The 18,933-nt window shown below is 40.6% G+C and overlaps 1 protein-coding gene across 1 annotated transcript; it reads left to right on the top strand.

The window, feature by feature from the left end:
• Positions 1–341: 341 nt before the first annotated feature.
• strc1 (stereocilin 1) lies at positions 342–18,454 on the top strand. Its single transcript, XM_027281339.1, has 29 exons — positions 342–384; positions 863–1,079; positions 2,503–3,850; positions 4,155–4,543; positions 4,688–5,024; positions 6,291–6,356; positions 6,811–6,921; positions 7,053–7,207; positions 8,645–8,831; positions 9,419–9,534; positions 10,195–10,324; positions 10,437–10,619; positions 11,147–11,185; positions 11,285–11,455; positions 11,750–11,890; positions 12,381–12,442; positions 12,596–12,731; positions 12,831–12,919; positions 13,099–13,234; positions 13,340–13,536; positions 13,884–13,974; positions 14,270–14,441; positions 15,182–15,357; positions 15,524–15,679; positions 16,113–16,255; positions 16,378–16,526; positions 16,871–16,968; positions 17,090–17,240; positions 18,300–18,454. Exons 1-29 carry the CDS (start codon positions 342–344, stop codon positions 18,407–18,409), a joined length of 5,499 nt encoding a protein of 1,832 aa, XP_027137140.1. The 3' UTR covers positions 18,410–18,454.
• Positions 18,455–18,933: the final 479 nt, after the last annotated feature.

Genomic DNA, 18,933 nt, shown 5'->3' with positions numbered 1-18,933 from the left:
CTTTACCGGTGTCCTTAATTACGCTGCGTTCAGAGCGGGTGTAGAGTTGCAGGTAGACGCGGAGGTGAGGATCCTGCAGCCTCCGTGAGCAGAGTGGCATGAAAGAGGGATCAACACCCAGACCTGCCGGACGAAGATGAAGTTTGATGGATGATCGATGGCTCTTTTTTCTCTCTGTGCGTAAAGACTGACTCGGCACAGTGAACCAACATGAAGCCTGTCCTCAGTCCGCTTCTTCTGCCTCAGCTGAATATATCTGCCTCATCAACAGGATAAAACAAAGTGGATTTTTTAATTCCTATTATTTGGCGCCTGCTTGAGTTTGATTGTGGACAGTTACAATGTGGTCTACAGCAGCTGTCTGTACGGTGTGCATCCTATTTGGTAAGTACAAATTAAGATTTCAGAAAGTTTTTTTTTAGGCTAGTCTTAATTACCACCAAGCATGTATTGTATAAAACAATCAAGTATGAATAAGTAATACAATACCTTTCCACAGAGGTATCAATATTTGATAAGCAAAGCTAAATTCTTATTAGTTACGGTATAAATACAGATTACTTAATAACTGTCACTTATATTTAATGATTTTCTTCATAAAAATAAGCAAGGTTTTGTTGTCTTACTAATCCCATGAGCAAAAAGCTTAAAGAAAATTTCCTTTTTATGTCTTTTTCTGTCATATCTGCAAAAGAAGTGTCAAACCTCAATGGGAATTACCTGCCACACAATCCTTATTATGTTGTATATGTTGTGATTTTTCAATTTACAATAGCAAAAAAAAGTAGATCAACTTTCTTTGGTAACTGGGCCAACCAGAAATGTGTATATCTCTGTTTTTTTGTTGTGTTAATGTCTACAGGGATCATATGTGATGTCAAGCAGGTGTATTCGCAACCCGAAGTCATACAAAGAAGGACAGGCCAGACTCCTGACAAAGTCACCAAGTTAGAGGAAGACATCCGGAAAGTTATTGATGAACTCCACTCTTTGTCCGCTGAAACTGAAAGCACACGCAGCTTCTCATCCACAGGAGTGGGGCTTGACTTAGATGCATATTACAATACTCTGAGTCACTTGTACGACGTCTTTCAACCACTGTTGAGAGAAAAATTAATAAATGACCTTCCCAAAAATTTAGTTTGCATTTTGTCTGAAAGGCCAAACTGTGGACTGGAGGCAGAACTAACAAAGACAGTCGGTCTGGAGTTAGGAAGGCCACTGCTTGTGTATGCATCATCTGTGAAGTCACAGACATGCAGTATACCGAATGGAGATACAGAATCAAATAGCTTCGCGAGGGCCTACGTCAAGATGGGGGAATCAGCGACGGAAGCATTGACTGGTTTTAGGCAGATGTTTCTGAATATACTTAAGAGTCTCCCTCTTTCTGGAAATTTGATAAATAATGTGAGCAACCTTTTGGATGCAATTGTGATATATTTCTCAAAGATCATGGCAACATATCTCCAAGTACCAATAGACTATTTTAAATTAGCTTTACAGTTTGGAATTAAATTACCATCTTTAGACGAAAGAGAAAAGTGTGATCAAGGTAAACACATTATTATTTCTTTAAACTGTAAACTTCTTTAATACAGTTTATTACAAATTCTTTATGCTAATTAAACTGTTTTGCCACTTGTTCTGCAGGAGATCTCAAGCAGCTCATTATGTGGTAAGTCATTAGTGAAATTCATATAAACCCCTTTTTCCATATTAAAGTCACCCTGTAGAGATTTGGACCACAAGTAGCGCTATGGAGCAATGTTTTGTCCTTACTGTGTTTGCAAATAAGGCCGTAAAAGATGCAGTAAATAGTCCTGCTGCCGGTTTCCATCGAGGTTATGGTCCTCACAGTTGGAGCTCTTGTACAGCTTGCATTGACCTGAAACTAAACAATTAACTTTATATTGCAAATGTGTATAAGTTTTGGCAAGAAACCTCAAATCACCTAAAATTCTGTTACGTACACTGCTAACTACAAGTGAAAGATAAAAGTTAAAGATTGCTGAAATTGAATTGAATTGAAATACAGTCAGCAGCTTAAATAAATTCACTATCAGCATTGATTTTGTATGAATTCAGCAACAATGGCCCCTGTGTTTTGTATATCCCAAATCACGATGGGATATATGTATAAGATCGTTACATTATCCAGGAGTGCCCCGTACGTAAGTCTTGTAAGATGGAGCATATTATTTGAACAGCTGGTGGTGGTGAACACGAAATCTACTAGAAAGAATACAACGATGTCAGCACAGTTCAAGAAAATCAGCTTACTCATAACATTTTATTAGGAAGTGTCGAGACCTCGCTATTTAGCGAGAAACACACAATGTGAATATAACTTTTGTGCGTTTACAAGAAACCTCCACAGGGACACTTTCACTACTATTTCACTCGGTGTCCGACTGAAGTAAAACACATTTATACATCTTAGTTTTGTGATTTATTTTGTGAAAGAATCTGTAATAATGATTAAATGCCTGTTTTATTCAGGGGAATAAACAACAATGTGACTTGGTCCTTCGGTAACTCCATCGTTGACATCCTCCTGGAAATCCTCCTGGCTCCAGAACGGGTTCCTTGCACATATCCAGGGCCAGGGTGCCAGAATCCTTACCAACGCAGCACCTCAGAGGACACCACCAACAACAACCTGCTAAAGTGTAATCGCCACGATCTGGCCAGGCTCAATGACACACTGTGTGTTGACATCCTCACGGGTTCAAGAGTGGGCTCTACATCTGTGCTCAGCCTTTGCCAGGCGCTAAGCTCCCTCAACCCTAACCAGATAGAGCAGGTGTGGAGTAACTTGTGTTATATTATCCAAGCAATGCTGTCTTCACTTCTCAGCAGGTCAGCTGACTGCAGTGGTGGCTATGCAATGCCTTCCCTGGCTGTCACTTCTCCCTCTGAAACTTTTCCCCTCCCTCAATCTGCACCTCTTCGAACACGGAGAGAAGCCTTCAACCTCAAAGAGCTCGCCTGTGACTACAACAACTGGTTAGAAAACGAGGTGGCGGACGCTGTACTCGTGGCGCTGTGTAGCGATAACCAACGTGAAGAGTTTGTCAAGCAAGTGTGTAACAATGCTTTGCTGATGAGGAAGCTGCTTGTAGATGAGATGAACAATTGGCTGTTTGGATACTGTGGCAACTCCTCTGCAGATCTTGGGTATATGGTGAGTCATTTCTGTGTCTATGATCAGTGGCTCAACCAACCTCCATTCCAGGACACCACCTTACTGGAGTTCTGCATGAACCTGGATGGTCCCAGGCTGACCAAACTCATCTGTGAGCACACTGGATTCTTCATGCTTTTATTCTCTAACCCTAAAAATATGAAGTTCATGCCTAACTGCACAAACGTTTTCCTTCCACCACCAGTCCCTGACATGGGTTCACCGATGTTAGAGTCTTGTCGTTACTCGGAGTGGCATGATTTGACTCAAATTACCAGTGACATTTTGTCACAGTGCATCCGCCTCGATCAAAATGGTTTCACTCAAGAGGTTTGCTCTAACAAAACCTTTCTAAATAGCCTGCTGATTAACAAGGAAAATGCCTGGCTTGAAAATCACTGCAGCAGCTCTCTTAGCCTCCCACCCAGCCCTAAACCCACCCAGCCGTCCTTCAGCATCACAGAATGGTGTGACTACCACACGTGGGGAGAGCGCACGGTGGACAGTTCAGTGGTCGCCCTCTGTTGGCAGCATGATCAGCCTGCTTTTCATAAGAACGTCTGCTGCAAAGCACCTTTGTTTGAAAAGCTCTTGCAGGACCCTCAGAACAAATGGCTGATGTCAGTCTGCGCAAACATGGAGGAAATAACGGTAGCACCACTGGTAGGTATTTGCCTGAATTAAAGCACCATTTCACAGACAAAAGTGAATACACAATGGTTAGAGATAAACTTGACTTATAGCACTTAACAAAATGCTCTACATAACGCAATAATATCGTTATTGTGAATTCTTTGGCCAAGATAATCGTATACAAAAATCTGATAGCATGACAGTCCCTATGTGTACTCAAGTGTGTATACACAAAAAAAGGCAGATGGACAACAGTAAGATGTTACAGAAAACAAGTTAAAATGTTATATTAGAGGATTTGTATTCTGATATTCACTATCATTCTGTATTTTAGGTGTGCAAGTACTCTGAGTGGACCCGTCCCATCATCGTGGACATGACTGAACTAGCTCTCTGCGCTGAGATTGACCCACATAACTTTACCTCCAAAGTTTGCGCTAATGAGACAGTCCTCCGGAACCTGTTAGCCAATCAGGACAACACCTGGTTGATACAGCACTGTGCTAACTATTCAAATCCTGTGGTATCTCCTGATGGAAATAAGGACAATGGAGTGAGTGGATTCAACCCCGCAGAGCAGTGCCAGTACTCCAGTTGGATAATCTCCCTTCCAGACGCAGCACTCCTGACTCTCTGCTGGGAGCATGACCAGAGCAAATTTGTCTCCTCCATCTGCCCTAATGCTGGTCTTCTCCTTTTGCTGTCCCGGGAGCCGGCTGCCGTGTGGGTAGGCAGCATGTGTAAAACCTACACCAACTACACCACTACCACCACCACCACCACCACCACTACCACTACCACCACCACCACCACTCCCACCACCCCCAACAACAGCACCACAACAGAGCATAATTTTTGCCTGGCCAGAAGTCTAGTGAAGCGGTTCAACTGGACCTGCTCAGCTGACTTCACCTCAGCTTGCCAGCCTGGAGCCAGTCAGAATATGGTCCTGCAGATGTTCGTGCGCTGCTGGGTGGAGAGTCTGACATCCAGGGTGCAGGATCTGCTGACGCCACCCGTAGCCAGAGTGTTGGATCAGGCAATCAGCACCGCAATGGTTATTCTTTTGGCTGTGGAGGACGCCCAGAACACTTCTCTGCATGTCACTGAGAACATAAGAGTGGGCGTGTTATCAGCTGTAGTTCGCTATCTCAACAGGGAAAACAACTTTGACAAAAAGAGGGTCTTGCTGCAGTGCTTTGGGGTAGGTAGTCTGACGTGTGTGATGTGTAGTAATCTGTTAAGTATTGCGCTGTTACTGATACATTAAGGTGTAGGCAGCATTTGATTGTTGTTGCTGGTCAAGGTGGAGCAAATTTGACCTATTTTATAATACTGCTGGATAGTTTAAAGCAACATTTTTGAGATTATGTTTGGGATTTAGCGTCCAGGGCTATAGAGCGTAGTACCTCTGTGGTGTATTTGTTATGATTATATTACTTATGGTCAAAATCTAGTGAGTCAGCAACTTTGCCAACAGCCAAACATTTCATTGCCCACTCGCTCAGCTCTGGTTCTGGCACGACACTGGCTCTGCACCATGTCAGCATTCCCCCACACCCCGGGCCTGAAAACCTCCTCTTCCAGGTGGTTCAAAACACCTATGGTACAAACAATAACACTCCCCTTGTGTTCTGAGCGCACAGTCTGGCCAATCTAACTAACAGCAGCTATAGTTCACAGCAGTTTTACTTTCCTGTTCATCAGCAAACTCTGTAAAGCACAAAGAGTTGATTCTTCTTGTGGGAGATCATACCTAAGCGCAAAGTTATGTAGTGCAGAATCAGGTGTATGGGATGCAGAGTGGAAATGACAGATGTACTATTCACATGATTACAGGTCAGTGTAGCATGACAATGGTTTAAAATCTGTTATTTAATGGTAGAAAAGTTACACAATGTTGCTTTAATCTATAACAATGCATCGTCTTTCTTTCTGAAATGCAGTAGAGTAGAAGTATAAAGTAGTAGAAGTAGCTCAAATTTCTACTTGGATACAGCAGTTGAGTAAATGTACCTTGATTCATTCCACCACTACTTGATGTATTACTTTTTAACCATTAAGTTTTTATTTTAGCACTTTCTTACACATTCATTCTGTTTGTTAATCAGAGCTCAGTGTGAGCAGAGTTTCTCTCTCATCTTTTATTCATATAGGCTCAATCAGTTTCTGTGTAGAACAATTCACTGACTTTATAGTTTATCTAATTATTCATCCATATCACTTACCTTTAGCGTCGTTGTATAGCAGCCGACCTACAACCAGCCTACAGCTGGTGTACGGTTACACTCCTGTCATCGATATCAACATAATGAACGTGTTGCTCTGCGTGTAATCACTACTGGCTCACACCTGATTTGACAATTACAATAATGTGTCAAAACAAACTCCCAGATTATATAGTGACACTAATCCCTCTATTAACCCTGTCACCTCCCTGTGTGTATGTGTGTGTGTTTCCCTTCTATAGACAGTCTTAACCAGCTTGATGCAAACAGCAAGAGACATGACCAGTGATGAATTCTACGTCATTAAGGTGATTTATACCACGTTTTCAATGTTAATGTGGCTAGCAGCATGGCAAAGTCAGTCTTTTAGTTGGAACACTGTTTTAGTCCAGACTGAAATATCTCATCAACTATTGGATGGATTTCATGGTCCCCAGAGGATGAATCCTGATGATTTTGCTCATCCTTTGACTGTTCCTCTAGCGCCACCAGTAACTTTTTGCTTATTCTGTGAAATATCTCGACATCTAAAAAACTGGCTCAATATTCATGGTTCCCAGATGATGTTTTTAGTGATCCCTCGACATTTGATGTTTTCTGTGACATTTCTTAATTGAATGAATTGCCATGTATACGTAACTATGTTTTTATCAGTGTTTCATCACCTGAAAATAAGAATTGTTGTTTTTGCTGGCTCCAAATATAGCACTTCACATTTTCGCACGTTTATATGGACTCATTTTTATGCATTTATGTGTCCAGGAGTACTTCAATATACCACTGAGTAACCTGGGGTCAGTGCTCAGTGCAACTCACGTCACTACAGTCAGACTGATCCTTCAGTACTATAGAAGAAACAAGGATACACTAAAGGTAAAGAAGTACACCATTACCCATCCATCTGAAACCAACACTAACAACATTTAGCAATTGTATCCTCTCTTTAGACACGCTATCGCACTCTTGCTGACACAGAATCGCTACGATTTGCTTCTGTTTCCCAGTTGCCCGATAAGTACCTGTCCACCATGGTGTCAGTGCTGTTCAAGACCCATCTGGTAAAAGATGACAGTATCTTCCCTGAACTGGCTCCCCTGCTCACTGCAGCCACCCCAGCTGACATCCAAGCTCTGCCCTCTCTGCAGCACAACATCAGTGTGTAAGTGACGGTGTCAGCAAGTCATCTCTAACGACCTAATACTTACTATTATATAGCAAACAAAGGTATTTCTCTGGTGCGCGTGTGTGCAATGATAAGATCTCTTTGCTTTCTTCAAGGTCAACCATTTGTGATGCTGTTTAAGTTGATGATGTTGTTAGCTGTTGCTGGAGTTTCCCTCATTTCTCCATGCACCTTGCCTGTATGTGAAGTTGTGCCAGAGTAATTTATTAATCAAAGTGAGAAATTCTGTGATTAATAATGCACGTGTAGATGGCCCGTGGAAGTTGTTGTAGACATAGACACGTGTAAACCACAAGTCTAAACCTGTTCCTAAAAGCTGGGTTAAAGTGGGCCTCATTGATGTTTGGTGCATTTTTAACCTTTGGGGATGAGACTGAAGGCTCTGTAAGATTTTTGTGAAAGGTTTAGACTCACTTAGCAGCAAAATAGATCCTACTTAGTATTATTTATATGTGTCAGTATGGTCACTGAATTTTTTTCTTGTTACAATTGCCAAGAGTACGTATTCACACCGTGAGTTATTTCAACTGTGCACAATGATGCAGTCTCACTTTTCCATCCACATCATGCTTCCCTCTGAACACAGCCCCGGTGTCAGGCTTCTGCAAGAAGTGATGTGTCATTCCACCCTCAAGTGCCAAGAACATGCATTATACATAGAAAGTAAAAGAAACAAGTTCACTGACTGGATTTCAGTCTTCAAAGGGCTTATAATGTGTGTATTTGCTGTTGTTTCAACAAGAATGACTCATTAAAAGTAGAACAGAAGAGCAAGGAAGTCTATATCAGATATGTAAGTACAGCTGTTCAACATAGCAGACACATCCTCAATCCTAAAAATCTAGTTTGGTCTTTTTTGTTTGACTACAATTCAATTCAATTATTCTCTTTAATGATTTTTTGTCTGCAAACAAATGAACATCTGTACAACCTGTACCCCCCAAAAAACAACGAGAGACAGTACAACATCTAAGATTAGAAAAAAACATCCCTCATGATTGTACGACAAAGTTCTTGAAATGCTACATAACCATTCAGAACTTTTTCACTTTTTACAGTGGATGGGAATGAATCTATTGTTAGATGAAACCTCTATAACATTTGACATTTATGACATGTAATCCCCCTTAGAACCACATATTGTCATCTTCACACTCACTCATCACCCAGTCTTTTAAGCAAAGCCAAGATTTTTGCGAGTGGTATAAATCCTTGCATTTCCCAAAAAGTCAATTATTTGTACTGCTGCTGCTTTAAGATAGCAAACAGTAAATTATCCCCAACCCCCAATTATGTTTAAATACAATCTTTCAAAGCAGGCCACATACTATATTCTCAGTAAAAACTATTGCAAAGCACCAATCCCAGAATATCACACAAGTTTAAATAATTTAATTTCAATTTTTTTTATAGGACGGGGACCATTAACAGAAACTTGTGGAGCATGACTCCGGAGCAGCAGCAGGCGTTTGGTTTGTGGTACAGCAAAGTTTTGCCCCCCTCCGCCATCACTGGAGGTCATCAGTCACTCATCAGGGACACTGGAAACATAATCGCCTACCTGCCCTTCCACAACTTCCAACACCTCTCACCTGCTCAGGTAACAGCCCTCTGAGCTCTGACACCTGGCTGAGAAACCCGAGAAGCCACAGACTCTGTCAGTTCGATTAGCCACGGGGCACAGGAGAGCTTCTTGTCACATAATGGTCAAAAGAATGCGCAGACAGCCTCTTCTTTCTGTGTCACCACCAATGTGTGTGATATGCTTGTAGGTAATGTTCAATAAGTAAAGATAGGACCACATGAATTAGGAATGAGCTAAAGGTAAAGGGGTTACTGACCTTTCAGCACTCCACCATGAATTTAAAAGACGGTTAGGAATAGAAGGAATAGTTTGATATTTTGGGAAATATACCAATAGTTAATTAAATGAGAATTATACCTCTCTCATGTCTGACTGGTGAGTCAGTTCTCAGTAAAACCAAAGCAGATTAGATAAACACGATATAATGTGTTCATACCATGTTCATTGCTTTTACAGTTGCTCTTAGACAATTTTGAGACACCCTTGAACAAAGCCAGTGGTGAACACAGTGACCATGTTCTTGATTATTGTTGTCGCCACATATTCAGACAGATATGCTATTATTATTTCTATTATATTTCTGTCATCGTATCTATCCACAGCTCTTGGTCGGGCTGGATGTGTTGCGGAAAAACAGCCTCACTCCTCTAAAGCAGGAATTCATAGCTCACAGCATCATCGGTACCTACAATAACCTGACAGCACAGGATTTTATCAGGTTGGGAACAACTATGTGGAGGCACCTCCAACCTTTTTGTCCATGTAAACAGTTTGATTAGACATTAGTTCAGTAGGTGTAACCTAAGATAAAACACACTGACATTTTATTTGATTGATTTTGCTTGAGTTTCAGGCACATTTTGACTTTTGAGAGATTGTTTGTCTGTTGCTTTCATAAAAAAGATATATTTCATTACCACTCACTGTCTGCCTGCTGGGCAGTAGCACAATGTTGACATTTCATGGATGGCTATCAAGTAACATGAATATGAACATGTAATATACACTGTATATATCGATAAACCAGACTCTTGACTTTCTGTAAGTATGGTCATTTTCAGTAAAAAGTGCATACAACACTGAAATAAAATAAAAAATGGTGTTACTGGCAGCATCAAAGTGAATAAATCAATGATTCAGTCACCAAATAATTACAAAACCTACAGTGCACTGTTATTGAACAAAATAACACTCAGAAATAAAGTCTCATTTTTCAAGATTGAACAAATACATATGTAATCTCAAGACAGCAGAAACATATACTGTAATATAGCAGACTTAACTTCTTTACTACTGTGCCTGAATGTGTTTATGTTTTTGGTAGGAAACCTGTCGTCTGCTCCCAGGTCTTAGCTTTGTGTTGTCTTTATAACTTTAGGCTGGGTAATCTCTCCTGCCTGGCAGACCCAGAAGACCTTCTTGTGTACAAAGACACTGAGGTCTCCAGTGTCATCCGGAAGGTTATCATGAACTGCACGCGTGAGGGACACAGTATGCCCAGCATTCTGGTAGGAGCAGAAATGTTAACACGTGGCTTCTTTATTGTTTTTAATATGTGTGCTTTGATTTAATATTTGCTTTGTTTCTAATATATATGCTTCTTCTGGACCTTATTTCCAGATTTCAAGTTTATTTCACAACAACAAAGAATTAAACGACCCTTCCTTGCTCAGTCCCAGTCAACTGGAAGAGCTGGCTCCGCTTCTGCCCTCGCTCGGTGTGACTTTCCTGCAGGATCTCACTCCATCGCAGCTGCTTACTGCCTTACCTGCCCTCAGCTCGGTTTCATTCACTCCTGCTCAGGTAGAGAAGAGTAATGTACAGCGGAAGATGTATAATAATCTACAGCTCGATTTCTGTCACAGTTTAACACACACAGTTTGGGGTTAGTCAGACTCTTGAACTGCACAAGCATCTACTTGTTGTACATGGTTGGGTTTCCTGGCAGCTGGTGGGGCTGATAGTCCTGAGGAACAGCTGACAGCCAGCCAGTTTTCAGCACACTGACCCATGACGTGAGATGGCTCAGGAGGTAAAGATCTGAGCGTTACTTCACCCTCAGATATCATCTGAACCCTTTTACTTTTACCTCAGCCCCACAGCTGTTATCTTGTTTTTTATATGTCACAAGGAAAACCTCTAAGCAAGCCATAGGACATCAGAAAACATTTTATCCATAAAATATGATCCAGTTTCACCAAAAATCAGTGAAATAGTTAGTGGTGTAACTTGTGGGACATCATACCTGGAGCACAAAGTTGTATATGACAAAGTAGTGAAAGTGACTTCTATGAGATAATTCATTTTCTGTCATTCTGTATGTTTTTCAGGCTTCCATAATTCTAGACAAGATCTCTTCATCTAACTTTGTAAGTTATTTTGTAAACTCATCACTGTGTAAATTTAGTATAGAGATACTCTCTGCACGTTTGCACCCCGAGCCTCACACCTTCCTCCCCTCTGTCCAGCTGAGCAGTCCAGGGAAGCTGCAGGAGCTCGGCTCCCTCATTGTGGGAATGAAGACGGAGACCTTGTTGACCCTGACCTCAGACAAGCTGCTGCTCTCCCTTCCTGCCATGGCCGAACACACACCTGGTCTCAGGCCACCACAAGCCAATGCTATCTCAACCAAACTATGGGTACAGCAGACACACTAACAGCCGGGAGACACACTCACATTGACTTGAAGAACCTAAAGTTTGATCTGTCTAAGAAGTTTTTTATTATTAACACAATATCTTGCTGTTAATTTTAATGATCTGTCATAATTTCACTCGCTTCAGACGCTGGTAGATAATGCAGTTTAGAGAATTTTTTTTAATTTTTTTTTACTTTCTCTTGATAGACTTTTTTATTTGATCACAGTATTTTCTTCTGTACTGGATGACAGGATCACCTTTTCTTTCATGTTATCTCATCTCTTCTCTGACCAGGGCTACCCAGAAGTGGTTGGTTGGTTGGATAAGGTGGAGCCTTTGCTCTATTGGACGCCTCTGCTCAGCATCATGCCCAGGACTCACCGGCTTGTGAAGAACATGGCCGCTGCATCTACAAAATCCTGGAACACGCAGCAGGTATCGCACAGTCCAAACTTACATCATCAAAACCAAGAAAACTTTGTTGCTAAGTATCTCTTTTTGTATTAATGTGAGCAAAAAAAGAGAAAGGAAAAGCATAAATATAGAAAGAAAAACAAAATGATGACGACATACAAATGTTTCTCTCCATGGTGGAATAGACCATCAAGTTTCCAGTCAGTTCATAAGCATCAAACCCACTGTGAACTGTGACTTTTACTTTGTGTTATGATCCCTTCTTGCTTCCTCTGATTAAATATGCTTCCTCTGTTTGTCCTGAGAAGGTTTGTATGACACTATCTTGATTAACTGCTCAATTATTAAGAAGAGAAGCAAAGACATCATCATTGTGGACACTGTGAATGGACAAAAACTCAGATCAGATTGCCCTCGTCTCTGATCATGAAAAATGGGAAAGAGAGCAGCACATATCCTGCAGGTCACAACAACTACATAACGCATTTTTTTTTTCCATTCTCTCTCCCAGGCTAAAGCAATTTTTAACGAGCTGCTTGATACTGACCAAGAATCAATAAACCCAGATTTTCTGTAAGTACAGTTCATATCTGTGATAAATTTGTATGTTTTTGTCTGTATCCAAAATGTATGAATACTTCTAGCAGCATATTCTCTAACACTCTCAGCATATGCATTACATGTAGCCACATGCATGTATTGACATTCGCTTCTTTATGTAATCAGGAGTCTGGGAACTGTCGGTCAGGGTGTGAGCTGCAGCCTCTTACAGAAACGTTTTCGGGCTGACTCCTCGCCATATTCAGTCAGAAGCATCCTGACCCTCCTTAAGCGGCAGCCTGTTCCTCTCCACACATCACTGGTAAAAACTTACCTGTTTGATTGATGCCATTCTAATGTTTCTAACACATGCAACACATTTCCATATTCAAATATCGCGTGTCTTTGTTCTTCTGGACAGAAAATGTGTTTGATCAAAGAGTTGCATCAGTTTGAGTTCTTCTCTGATCTGCTTAAAGATCTTGGAGCTGAGATTGCCCTGTCCATGCCGTAAGTCAGAAGCTGAAAGGAATCACTTTACCATTAATGCAAGAATTATATGTCAGAAAATGTATTTCCTTGGTAGGAAAGATATCAGAAAACAGGCATTTATGAATATTGAATTTATAATGAAAAAGATATTCATCAGATATCATTTTGTTCCTGTGTGTTTGTTCGGTTGCTTGCAGGGTAAGCACCATTAAGAAGTTTCCAACAGATATGATGGACACTTTGAGGAAGACGATCATTCAGGAACCTCTGCAATTTCTCTTGCTGTCTAGAATAAAACAAGAGCTGCTGGTGGACAAAATAGTGCAGAGGATGGTCAGTCAGAGCAACACTGTGTTGCCTTACAGATCTCTTTCCTATTTCAGTAAAAGTTAAAAGGCATTTGCTGTGTGATCAGTATTTTGTGGATTCGCTCTGCAGGAAATGTACACAGGAGTGTTCACTGAGGAGGAGTTTCGTTCACTGGGAATTATGGCACCGTTTGTGGTGGATGAGATTCTCATTCAGCTGGATCGCAGCTTCTTCAATGACAATCTGGATTTCCTCCAGAGTCTCTGCTACAGCAGCAGAAAGATGGACATCGTGGCTCGTATCCTGCAAGATCCAGCCACCTTTGGGTAACGTTATCACCTTCAAAACTGGGAGCACAACAAGGCAGTATAACCAAAAATAACAAAAAATGTATTAATACCTGTAATGAAATAGATAAATACTAATAAATGCACAAAATAAAAATAGTATAAAAAATCTAAAATAAATACATTTTTAACCAGAATTTGTTATAAAAAGTGGACGTGTTTGTGTGTTATGTTTACTTAATTAACACATTTTCCAGTTTCTCTTGGGAGAAAAACCAACTAATCTGAGTATTTCAACCTAGTTTCATATGTCTAAAGCTTTACCAGCTAGTCACGCAACAGGAAACTGTGGAAAGATGATGACGCATTCTTATGTTTCCTCACAGCCCAGTCAAGAACTGGGACCAGACAACAATCAGACAGGTGGACCGGTTCCTGTTCTTCCTGCCTACCGCCCAACTGCAGGAGATTTCCCTGGTGAGTTTATGTGTGTATTTTCATTCGTTTAAATGTTTATTGCTCCTCAGATTGTGGAAAACTTCAAACTCATCCCTGTAACAGATTCATTCGATGTCCAGAAATCCATAGTGAGGTGTTGGGATTGCTACTTGATCCTGTGGCATGCGAGGCCAACAAAGGCTGTAAATAAATCCCTCAGGTGTCACATCTCCAGCAGGTGTCAGGATCAGGTGGTGAAGTTCCTGTTTTCCCGTAAACCATCAGCATAGGTGTGTGTTTTCACATGTGCATATGTGTGTTTGTTTTCCCATAGGCACTGATGACTGTGGGCCGTATAGAGAAGCTGTTCATGAGCCAGCGACGGTGGGAACGTGGGGATGTGGGGATGCACTGTTTAGACGACAAAGACAAGAAGAAACTTTTTGAAACTCAGCAGTTTGTTCTTCAGTTTTTCCTGGGCTTTCTCAAAATACATCCTGGGTCACGTGAGCATCACTTTGGTTTTTCAAAATCTCTGAATTAATTTCAGTGGTACTGTCTACGGGAATAGTTTGACATCTGGAGAAATATACCACATGCCACCTTCTGCAACCAAATCAGCTGTAGGAGAGCCTTTAAACAAACCGTCATTACAGTAACACACTTCCTTGCTGAGTGTTAGATGAGAAGATCAATATAACTATTATAGCTGTCACAGCCGGTTAGCACAAAGACCAGGAACAGCTAGCCTGGCTCTGTCCAAAAGGTAACAACATTCACCTGTAGCACCCATAAAACTCACTAGTTATCCTATTAATTGTAACTTATTTATTTCATCCATACAAAAACCGAAGCGTAAAAACAACACATGATGGTCGCAGTTACTTCCTGGAATCTTTTCATCAACGTGAGGTTGCCAGGCAACTAGCAAATGCTACATGTCCAATGTCAAACTATTCTATTAAAGGTCCAATATGTCAGATTCAGGGGCTCTGATTACATACTATATCAGATATTTGATATATTAATATAACTATGGTTCTGTATTATATCACCTGAAAATAAACATTTTCCATGGTGAAGCATCATGTTTTTACAGTAGCCCAGAAGGGCCAAACTAAACAACTGGCACTAAAAAGGGCCTTTTGTTTTACTATACTTATTTTTTTAACTTAATTTTTAGTCATATGCTGTATATCAGCAGCATCACAGCGCCTTCTGTTTAGATATTTGTGTCATTTTCCAGCGACTCCAATGGTCCCTACCTGTGAGATTCTGCGTACAACAGCTCCGTCTGTTTGGACCTCCAGCAGTCTGACAAGCATGTCTTCATCAGCCTTTTCCAACTGTCTGGAGCTGATGGGTCAGGACCCGTTCCTTGCATCCTTTGTACGCAGCGAGGTGCTCAAGAAAGTCATACAGGTGAGACTCATTTGTATCTACGTCAGCCTGCAAATGCTGCATGCCCACTGTATATGTGTCTATGTATTTATCTCAGAGGAGTTTCCTCTCCTCAGTCCAGTTCTTAATACTGTGTGTCTTCTTTGTCTTTACTGGGTCCCTCTGGAAATAACGTGTCTGTATGAAGACATACGGCCCAATATCAACCTTCTCCCAGTCTGTGATCTCTCAGCTGGGTAAAATAGCAACAGCGCTGTCACCAGAGGAGCTGAAAAGCCTCCGACTGACTGAGCAAAGGAGCATCGCTACTTTGGGTGCTGTCAGTACCTGGAACAACAGACAGGTCAGTACTTTGGATGCAGCAGCTGACATATCACATAGATTACACATATTTGGTCAAAATTAAGTGAAGACCAGAATTTGACAATATTACATTTTTTGTTTTACTATATAAAAATATTATACTTTAATATATTATTTACTTTAAATGATCAGTGATGATATATTGAAATCCTGATTAAATCCAGATTTATAGTAAGATTTATAACAATAACATTATAGCTGGACACATATAATATACATGTTCTATATCAAAATTTTATTAAAATTTTTTATTTGACTGGATATGAACTCCTCACTAAAATAGAAAATGTAACCTTCATGGAAATAGCACTTTTTCCAGGGCATTAGTTTCAGCTCGGTTTACCTACAGAAATAAACAATAGACTGTGACTTCAAAGAGCACACGTGGATCATAACTCTTTTTGTCATCTCAGCTGGCAGCGCTGTTTACCACCGCGTTAAACTCCACCAAGCTGAGTCCGACCCAGCTCGACTCCAGCACATTTGTGGCAATGGGATACATTGTGTGCGGCGCTAAACCCACAGAGATGAATATGTTCAATGCCGTAGAGTTCAGGTGAGCGGATAAAAAGATCCTGTCTGATGTTTGACACTTGAATTGCATTCATATTCAGTCAGAAGTAATTCCCCCCTCACCTCCTCCACTTCCTATGCTGTGTCTCTCCCTGGTGGCTGCAGTAAGGCGGTGCTCTGGCTGGGTCATCTGAGGTTATCCTGCTCAGAGGAGCAGCTACTGGCACTTGTCGGGCTGCTGACACACAGTCTTGCTTTTGGACCCATAAGTTCATGGAAGACTGATGTCTTCATTGAGATTGGAGTACTGGCAGGTATTGTGCATTCACTTATACATTTTCTGATATTAAGTACACCTATATTCATTAATAATGGAAAACTGATATTTTCATCTTGTAGCTAATTCCACTGTTGGCAGTTGTATTAAATTACATAATACTGAGAGAAAATTCACAGTAGTGTCTGGCTTGATATCTTTCTGGCACAAATATCTTGTTTGTCTTGCTCAGTCAAATGCTATGTGTGCTCACAACCCTAAATAAATAATGCAAATCTTGGATTTGTTGTAATATTTTGACTCTCTCCAAACATACTCCATCACTCTTATTCCTGGATCTCAGTGTTTTTGACTCAGGCAAACATTTTGCACTCTTTACAGCTGGTCTTCCAGACATTGCTATGTCAGCTTTGGTGAAAGAGCAAATTGAAGGAATCACACCTGAGGCAATCTCAATGATACCGCCTAAAAAGTTTGCTGTAAGTACATTTTTCATGAGCTCAAATGAGTTGGTTTTTATAGCTTTGATCGTGTATTCATCATGACAACTCTGCATATAATCTCTGCCCATCTCTCTGCATGTTGTGTCACTTCACTAAGGTGGTGTTTGACCAGAAGCAGATAGCAATGTTCTCCTATGAGCAGGCTGCAGTAGTGACTGAGGAGCAGCTGGCTGCTCTGTCAGACGTTCAGAGGACAGCTCTGGCTATGGTGCTGACGCCCTGGGAAGCCAGGCCGGTAGACTTCAGAGGTGAATCACAGAAATCATTGAAACTCTTGCTGTCCACTGATAAATGTCACAAAGGGTCATTTTCAGAAGCAACACAAAATTCTGTTGATCGAGTGAAGATGAACTAATCTCTCTCAACACTTGAAGATGTGTCCAAATTCCACACTAATACTACACACTACAGTATGTTTCATACTCATATTCATAATATAGTGTATGTACTCCAACAATGACTTCAGAAAGCTATAGTAAAAATAAACAAGATGAGCAAAATGTTTTTGCAAAGATGTAATACTATATATGTTTTTGTGTTCTTGTCTGTAATCATCCTGGAGCTGTCTCACCATCATCTGCTATTTCTTTTAATGTTTTCCAGCTGTAAGTAGCTCCTCCACTGTATGTCATTTGTGCATCTGCAGCATCAAGTTAATTTAACAATGTATATAGACATCTCTGCATTTTTCTAAATTCCCAATGTGCAGATCTTTAATCCATGTTTTTGCTTGTAGAAACATGTGAGACAATCCTGGTGAAGTTTTAGCGAAAACTCTTTCTGTTGATCTCCACACTTGCTCTGAGTGTAGTCACCAAAGTCAGATCTTACAGAAAAGAGGCATTCATTCTCATGTTTCAAGGGTGAATGCATTTTATGCACAAAACCCTGGCTAGAGTGGTATGTAGTGTGGAATTGGGACACATTATAGGACATAATTTCAGTGTTTGCTTTATTTATCTCATAATTACATACATCGGTGGAATCGTTGAATTTGTAAGAGCTTTATTTTAACTAGCAATCCTTGAACCTTGAGAGTGATTGTGAACTTCTTGTATGAAGATGTTCATTCACAGTCCTTCATCACATAAAAAAAACTCATTTGAGTATTCTTCTATGTATTGCTGTGAAACAGAAATGTACCACTAACACCGGAAGATCAGTGAACAACTGCAGAAAATGTGATGAAATACATAATAACATTTGTTTTACTGTGCTTTTTATTATGATATGCAAAGACAGATAACCCACTGGGATCATATTTTGCTTGGCTCTACATTTGTATTGGTTTCTCTGTGTCCCTGTAGGGAAGTCACTGGGGTTAGCGCTGAGCCACAGTCCTCTGTGTCTCATGCTGGGACTGCTGATGCTGCTGATCGTTCTGCCCTGCCCTGACCTGATCTGCACTGGAACATGACCCCAATCACCCTTGCTGGATCAGGAGACACCTCCTAATCCACATAAGATGATCTTGTTTATTTATTTGTGCAATACCATACTCTTTGAAATAAGCGGCACTTCAGGATTTCTATATACTGTATTTAATGCGACTGTAATTTATGTTGTGCAGTTATCACCTTGACGTATCAACACTCGGCACTGGAGGAACCAAGTGAATAGTTTAATTCAGAGAAAATACAGTATAACCCCCCACCCACCCCTGAACTATTTTCATATTTTTCATTTGATTTCTTGCCTTAATTTTATTTATTTATTTATTTTTTGATAAACCTGTATGAACCCCTACTGTCCCGATGTATCCTTCTCAGGGATGTGACGCCATACCCAGCAAAGCAACCCAAAGATTAACAACATTAAATGTACACAGTAATTACAAACAAATGAAGTGTTGCGAACCTACAAAGCTATATATTTTTGTGAAATTATATAGAATATTTTTGTCAGAGTAAGAGTTGTAATGTTTGCTACATTTATATATAT

The sequence above is a fragment of the Larimichthys crocea genome, chromosome VIII (assembly GCF_000972845.2).
Source record: "Larimichthys crocea isolate SSNF chromosome VIII, L_crocea_2.0, whole genome shotgun sequence".
NCBI classification, from domain to species: Eukaryota; Metazoa; Chordata; class Actinopteri; family Sciaenidae; genus Larimichthys; species Larimichthys crocea.
This window is presented reverse-complemented; position numbering and strand designations above follow the sequence as displayed.

Bases quoted from the DNA above. Each gene is read 5' to 3' on its own strand.
- strc1 (XM_027281339.1), top strand. From the start codon at position 342: ATGTGGTCTACAGCAGCTGTCTGTACGGTGTGCATCCTATTTG. The intron at 11,456-11,749 runs GTACAGCAGACA...TTCTCTGACCAG, and splicing joins CTATCTCAACCAAACTATGG to GGCTACCCAGAAGTGGTTGG. The intron at 17,241-18,299 runs GTGAATCACAGA...GTGTCCCTGTAG, and splicing joins CAGGCCGGTAGACTTCAGAG to GGAAGTCACTGGGGTTAGCG.